Consider the following 8,368-nt stretch of genomic DNA (forward strand, 5'->3'; position numbering starts at 1 on the left):
ATCTGGTCACCGCCGGCTGACACTTTTTGGCTGACAAGATCTGCAGCATGCCTATTCTGCTTAATCTGGCTGGACAAGTAGAGACTCTTGAAAAAAAGTGATGCCTCTGGTACCCAAATGTAGGCTTTTAGAGTCTAAAATAAGATGGCTACCAAGATGCATTTTGAATGCTATTGTTTATTGTTTCTATATTTTTATTTATTTGTAATTTCATTATTTTTAAAGTATTCTGTCCCTTGTTTGACCAAATATCTATATATTCAGTGAGCAAAGATCAAGACAAATAATCATTCCTCCCTGATTTTGCTTCTCCTTGCAGTAAATCTAAAGCCAATTTCCTGCACCAGCAAATTGATTCTGAAGCTTTTCCCTCTGATCTTCACATCCCACATTTCTCTATTGAAAGTGGTCCTTCGGCCAGCCAAGTCCTTGTCATGGGACCTGATGATTACATTGTTGCTGTTGTAAGGTAAAAGGATTCCTAATTTCTGAACAATTAACCTCCAACTAGGAAAAGGATGTTGGATTGTGATGGTAATACTGATAATATCTGGTATCTGTGAAAAAGGGTAACTCTATTTTATGGATTAAAAATAAAATTGCCACTATGACAAACTACTTGTATCAATCTGTGATGGGGCAAGGTCCTGTGCTGTTCTGTTTAAATTTAAATTTAAAGCTGTTCTGTTTAAATTTAAATTTAAAGCTCAGCATTAAATGCACATTCATGTAGTCTTCTTGGGAAAAATATGAAAAACAAGATGTGGTTTTTTTTGTGTCTTCCCAGTTTAGGCAATAGCTTTAATGTTCTCTGGAAATCTTGTATACAGATATTAACCAAACCCATCCCTGCTTTAACTTCTAAGCACAGACAACATCAGCCATGAGTTGCCACCAGTTGAGACAGAACTGTATTTTTCTCATTTAAAACAAATATTATAACATACAGAAAAAATATAACTGAAACATTTTATACACTTTAAATGCAGAACTATCATTATTTAGAAATATTGCACTGATCTGATTTTGTAATTAGCCTGGAGAATCTGGAAAGTCTAAAAATAATACAAAAAAGAGGTTATTAGAACTTTTGGTTAAAATGAAAGAAAATGTTTAAAACAGAATTATAAGAGACTGCATCGGGTAAAGAAAATTGAGAGGGAGCAGATTATTATTATCCCTTTCTCCAGTGGTGGGATTTAAATATGTGAACAACTGGTTCTCTGTGTGGATGCCACTTCTGGAAGTCCATTCTGGGCCTGGCCAACAAAAAAATTAGCTACTGGTTCTGCCAAAGTGGTGCAAACCGACTGAATCCCACCACTGCCTTTCTCATAATATTAAGAGTACTGATAATTCCTGGGTAATTGATTGTTGGGTGATTCAGGATGAACCAAACAAAGTACTACATCTTGAAATGTATGGAGTGTGGTATCATAACATGGATCAAGCTACATATTAAAGACTGAACTCAGGTGTGATCTGTAAGAACTATTTATTCTAGACAAGCTAAAAATGATTTATACAGTTTTACAATACTGGACAGTTGATTGATTTGGAAGACTTGAATTCTAACCAACCTCCTTTCTATTTTATTTCAGTTCCTTGAATCGGCCATTTGGAAGTGGAATAATGACTTCTTCAGGAATCCTTCTAAACAGCCAGATGTTGGATTTTTCTTGGATGAATGAAACAGAGGACCATTCCTCTTCCAGCATGGTAATACATTATAAAATTATTCCAGGACAAAGACTGAAGGCAGGAATAATTACATATTAGTATGTTCAAATATAAATATATCTGAGATAATTAATTTAATTGGTAATGTTCTATTATGTTTATAGTTTTAGATTACTTATATTTTTTAAGGAATCATAGGCTTGGATTTATTTTAGTAAGCTCACTAAATAAATGAACTTGATTTAATAAATATGCAGATGGAATGTAAATTTTAGAATATTTCATATGGCTAATACAGATATCTTATGTTTACTGATTTCAACAGATCTGTTTAAGAAGTTTATTTAGTCTACCACCAGAACAAATAATTAAATATAATTATTTAATTATTCCTTCTAGTTCGAGACAAATATAGTCTGATTCCCCCCCCCCCAAATGTTATCTCTGTGGAGTTGCTGCTTTCCTTGCATGGATATTGTTATATGGTATTTAAACAATGGTTCCTGAAAAAAAACATAATGTCAGGAAAATGCATGGTGTAATCCTCTATATGATTGTCTATGTAAATGTATGTGCAGATAGGTTTTAGCCAGGATAATTTTCATTTAGAGTCCTTATATTATTGAAGCTGAGCACTAGACAAGTTTGAATATACTCCACAGAAATCATACAAGTTAGTTAACAAAAGAATCAAGACTTTACAAAACAAAAGAAGAGAAAATTCCTGAGTCTGTCTAGATACAGTTTAACCACTTACAGTTGTCAAGACTGAGAAATTCTGATCTAGTCCTTAAAAATGGTATTTGTACAAAGTATTCACAAGGAAACTGAACCTTGAAGAGCAAAGTAAGCTCCTAATAATATGTTTAGCAGTGTTTTAGGGGACAACATCTTTTTCCTGCAGAGGAATTTTATTCAACCTGGGAAAAGGCCTTTATCTTTCTTACTACCCACTATTGTTCGGCCGTCAGAAGGGATGTGTGGAACTTACCTGTGCCTGGGAGCCAGTGGTGGAGATAAAGCTTTAAGCAGCATTATTCAGGTAAAATCTGGACACATGATTAATAATTACATTATGAGAGTAGAAATCACTGCTTGTTCAGGCATTGATTCCCATGGATTGGGGGGCAGGTCTGTGAAGTGTAGAGATTACACGATAGATTTGTGCATCCACAAGGATCTCCATGCATAGGTCACTATAAGCATGTTTGTCTGGTGGGAGTTTGTTGCTTGCTCAGCCTATGAACAGTAGACAAGATTCAAGGTAAAATTAAAGAATAATTCATTCATAATTGATTTCATTTCTTTCTGACAGATTTTAATAAATGTTTTGGCATATAACAAAAATCTAAGTGAGAGTCTATCCCTTGGACGGCTTCATCCTCAGCTACAATCAAATATTATAGAAGTTGACAGTAAGTATGAACTTCTACTAGGTTTCCTTTAATTTGCTGACACAAAGAAATTTTTCCAAAGTATCTAAAACTAGTCTGCAGCCTTTTCTGCAAAACCTGGTCCGTTAAACTTTATAGCATGCAAGTATAGAAAGAAAGGGTATTCTTTTACAATAGATTGCATAAGAGATTGAGATTGAAAAGCTAAGCAGGGATAGACTTGGCCAGTACTTAGATGAGAGATCACTTTGGCTAGCACTTTAGGCTAGACTAGGAAGTAAAACAAAAAAACCCTCCAAAAAGAAGATAAATCACTTTTGTCTTTTTTGCCAATATAATTTGATGGATTTTTTCCTGAAATCACTAGAAATTGAGGTTTTATATTGGAGAAATAGAAGAACAATTTCATAAGCATTTTTTCATGTGATCATAATCTGATAATTAAAAAAAAACAAGATTGGGAACATTTTTCTTCTACGTTTTTATGTTTATTTCCCCCGAACATCAGTACATGGGGAAGAATAAAAGCTTTGGTTTTGTTAGCTGTTTTGGTTTTTTACTATGAAACAGATGCACATAGCATCTACTCAAAAAATTTTCTGAACAGCTGGCCTAAGTGACAGTGGGTGGATGCCTCCACAACAGTACTTCAGCTGAGGAGTCATCCTTCATTTAAGTAAACGAAGGCAACTTTCTCAAGCAGAAGGATTAATGGTAAAATGCTTGAAAGGACATAGCTGTGTATGCCACTATTTTGTTAATTTGACTGGTGTTTGCAAGTGTAGCAGAAGAAATTGCCCTAGTACCCACGTTATAGTGAGGGCACTTCTGTTCCAGAACTCTTTCTATTCTCTAATCTCCCTAAAGAATTTTGAAACTCATCCCAAATACAGTGGCTTCAAAATGTTGAAAACACTAATTTGCTCCAATTGGCCAATTGGAGAGAACGAAACAAAACATTCAGATGAATGCTCAGCCCTGAGCAATGGCCAGTGCCAGAACTGCAAACTTCCCCTCATCTGCATCTCACATAATAAGTTTTATTAACATCCCTTTTTCCATTTGATGGTCGTGAAAGAGAATGATTGCTGTTTGGGGGTGTTAGCATGAGTCTGGAACTTAAACACCAAGACATGAATTCCTATTGGTTAGAAAAAAGCCCATCGACAAATTTAAAATCTCAAATGGAAAGCTGTCCAGTAGCCAGTCTAAGATACACTTCAGTGAGCTGGAAATGAATTGACTTGGCTACCAGTCATGGAGAATGGCATGAGACCTCTAATTTTGGAGTGGTGTAAAGCCACAGTCTGGAAGCGCCTCCAAAATAAATTCAGCTCACATGGTTTCTAGATGCAAAATGGGAGAAAGGTACTGTTTCGTTATGTACCTGAGAAAACAAAATGTTTCAAGTTAACTCAAATGGGGCATTATTGCTCTAATGAAAGTAACTTTTTCAAACCTTTTTTTATTAGGTGAGTTTCCAGAAGAAGATATCAGCTATTTTACAGCCAGAGGTGAACATGTAAATAAAGTTGAGGTCCTGTCTATTGTTCACGGAGCCAGAAGAACAAACAGTTTCATAATTGGTGTGAAAGACCCAAGAAGTGTGGATGCAGCAGGAGCAACAATATTATAGCAACTCTCAGATGAGTTTGTTCCTCCCCCCAAAAGGCTTTCCCCTCAAAATACATTATGCATGTTTCCAAAGGGTTCCTTTATCATTCCCCATAATGTGGAACAAGTGGTGTTTCTATGGGTTTCTACATTGCTAAATAGTCCCCTCTGCAATTCTGTACTAAAACAAGGAAGCCTGATCAAGATACAGCACAACCATTAGAATTTTTGTTCATTATGATCTCAAGTTATAAAAAATCTCAGGCATTATTATAATAGCAGCACAGGGAATAAGTTTAATTTTGATAGCTACTCCAACTATTTGATGCACCACAGTGAAATAATTATAAACTGAGCACAGCGAATATTTAAGAAACAAACAATTGATATCGAAAATGTACCATTTTGACAATGTCATTGGAAGATTCACTGTTCAAAGAATACTTCTATTTTCACCCAATTAAAAAAAATAATAAAAAACCCAACAATCAAACACAGTTCCATGAGTTTGAATTTGCATGGAAAATACATGTATCTAGGGAAGATGCCTACCGGCTGATATTGATAGCAATTAATAAATTTCCTCATCTTCAATCTCTGGAACGATTTTGCAGTTTGTAAGAATGTTTTATTGATGTTTTCCTTACATGGATAAACACATACTGAAATAAAGATGTGTGTGCTTTTTTTCTTTTAAGGTAGATTGTTTGCCTAACTTCTTAGGGTAAATCAGGCAACTAACACAATATTTGACATCCTGCTATGTGCAGCTGATTTCAATATAATGTGGATTTATACATATCATTCAAGTGTGCTTGTTAATTGTACTTTTCTATTAATCAGTGAAGAAAGAAAATGGCACTTTGATAATGCAGAGTGCCTTCATGTCAGCGTCTTGACGATCAGGTAGAAAAACTTTTGTGATAACATAATTATTTCTAGTACTTAAGTGATCTCACTCCTTTCTCAATTACTATACATAAATGGAAAATAATATCTTTAAGATTCTCAAATTTCCCCTTTGAGGGAAATAATTTGTAGCAAAGCACATATTTAATTGTAACTGCTCTTACTCACATCTCAAGTAATATTATTTTTTATCATCCTCTCTGCCCTGAGGAAAGAAGGCAGATTTCCATAATCTTCCTGATGGCATTAACTGAATAATAGAAGGGTGGCAACTTCAACACATTGAAGTTTTGATATAATATGTAATATCATTTGGTTCTGGATCCAAATTATGAACTAAGCTATTTCTATCCTGCAGAAAATTGGACCTTTTTCTTCTTGGTCTCTACTATTGCTCTCTAGATTTTTATTTATAGTGAAATAACTTCATGTGCAGAAAGGACTCAAGCAGATTCATTGTCATTTTGCATTGAATAGTTTAATTGTAAACTTATGGTTGGTACTTTTCTCACTAGCACTACATGTCCTTTTCAGCATGTTTTGTATTTATTGGGCATTATCAAAACAAGCCCAAAATAGCAGCAAAATGGGCTGCCCCTTCCTATTTAGATGCTATAATTTTACATTACAAGCAGGATTTTACAGCAGGATAAAAAAAGTCAATGAGCAAATAATAATTTTACACGCTTTATAGTTGATGTCTTGTCAAGATATCTTTCATTAACTTGGAGTTCTAATGAAACAATCTTCCTCCTGATATGCTTACTAGATTAATCCTTACAAAACTTTTTATTTATCTAAATCATTAGTAACATTGCTTAAAAATACTGAAATAAACTCTCAATATTTCTGATGTTTTAAAAAATAAAGTACAGATACAGAAAAAAGCAGGAATATTTAAAAAAGAAAAATTAAATAAAATTAATAAGAATAAAGTTCATGCATGATACTATCCAGAATGGGAAAACCACTATTCTCTGAAGCGATGCTATGGGTTCAGGAAGGCTATATCAAGATTTTTCCAAGTCAAGCAGATATATGTCTCTCTTTCACAAATACTGTATATCCCACAATTGCCTTCAAATTAGTTTTTATTGGGCTCAGTTGTCCATCATTAGAAAAGCAGACACGTTAAAATTAAAGGAAATTCACTAAACAGACTCTTTCCTTCACATTTATGCTGCTGCTCTCAATTTATTATGGCAACATTTTTAAATATGTAAATTATTTCTGTTTAGGTAGTGTTAAGTACATATTAGTATTTCTCTTAATGAAAAAATATACTTTGTGGAATGCACAGCAACAGAAATTGAAGCACCGAAATAGACCCATCCCCACATACTTAGTACATGATAGAGGAATTACTTCACTGCAAATAAATAAAATCCCTGCTTTATGCAGGCCACAGTGGTATTAACAGATCCCATCCACGTGCAACTCTATGTTTATCTTCAGTTGAAAATAGAAAGTTTAAGGAAATACTGTAGACAATAAATGTGATTCTATTTCCACATGTTCACTTAATGTTTGAAGAGCTATTCTGAAGACAAAAGGAAATTCATTTTACTCAAACACAGTTACAAAAACACTTGGAAGAGTATTCCTTCTATTCTATTAAGAAAAAAAATCAGTAGTCCCAATTTCCTTCCACTGAGTATCTTAAACATTTGTTAATTCATTAGAGAATATTTTTAATTATATAATTTCATTTTACTGTAATGCTTATCAATGGGAACTTATTTAATTATCTACTTTTCTATGTACAGTGCTTCTCAACTGGGGCAATTTTCAGAAATACGGACTTCACCTTCCAGCTTTTCCCAGCTATTGCCCGCATGTTGTGCTTTTCATTGAAACTGTTGGCTGCCATGCAGTCTGGAATATTAAGTTAGAAAGGTCCTACCCCGTTCCAAGAAAGCAGATTTTATTTTTCTTAAAATAATTTTATTAATTATAATTGCAGCAATAAAAATAATACAAACTAAAAGAGTAAAAAGTGCAAAAAATAGAGAAAGAAACAATTTCTTTATAAATATAAATAACATTAGTAACAATATAAACAATATTGTTTATCACAATAATATAAATAACTTTACTAATTTTTTCTTCCTCTTAATTTATAACCAATGATCACCTAATGCCATATCCTAACTCTTCTATATAAACAAATCAATAAAGTATCATAATTTCAGTCCCGGTTTCAGCAAAAGTCCTAAGGGTTGCCAGGAATAACAACATATCAATTTTAATCTTGATCAAATAAACCAACTTTATATTTCTTCCTTTTGCTTCTAACAATTTTAATCTTTAGTCAATTCAAATAATATCATAGTACTTGATTTCTTATCATTTGTTTTTGCCCCTTCTCACAATATTCATTCAAGTTTTTTAAACCATTTTTGTAAATGCAATATATAAGAATTATCCAGGTCACTATTTTGATTTATTATTTTTTATTCCTTTTAATGTTTAAAGTAGCAAATGATTTCTTTTGTATTTCCAATAAGACAACTATTTCCATCTCATTCTTATAGCCTGTCATTTGTACTTTCACTTTCAATGTCAACTAGTTCTATGCCTTGTGATATAAAACTTCTGAAAAAGTAGTTAATCAATTTCCAAATTAGAGAAGGAAGTATGCAAAAGGCGCTGACCACAGTTTGAACAAGATGGCTATTCCTTGTCTACCAGGATTCAAAACCTACAGACATCACTGTCTTGTGGTTTCCACATGAGGAATAACTGACTGGAGCACTTGTGCAGGAATCTCC

General features: G+C 33.4%; 1 protein-coding gene across 1 annotated transcript in view; it reads left to right on the top strand.

Annotated features, from left to right (window-relative positions):
* The window catches only part of GGT7 (gamma-glutamyltransferase 7), a 31,751-nt gene extending 26,409 nt beyond the window's left edge, over positions 1 to 5,342 (top strand). Inside the window, exons 11-15 of the mRNA XM_081323666.1 lie at positions 320 to 469; positions 1,602 to 1,719; positions 2,585 to 2,722; positions 2,996 to 3,095; positions 4,547 to 5,342. Coding sequence (XP_081179792.1) covers positions 320 to 469; positions 1,602 to 1,719; positions 2,585 to 2,722; positions 2,996 to 3,095; positions 4,547 to 4,710 — 670 coding nt within the window. The 3' untranslated portion in view covers positions 4,711 to 5,342. The remainder of the gene's footprint in view (positions 1 to 319; positions 470 to 1,601; positions 1,720 to 2,584; positions 2,723 to 2,995; positions 3,096 to 4,546) is intronic.
* Positions 5,343 to 8,368: the final 3,026 nt, after the last annotated feature.

This window comes from Vipera berus (assembly GCF_964194415.1).
Source record: "Vipera berus genome assembly, chromosome: 3".
In the NCBI taxonomy this organism is placed as follows: Eukaryota; Metazoa; Chordata; class Lepidosauria; order Squamata; family Viperidae; genus Vipera; species Vipera berus.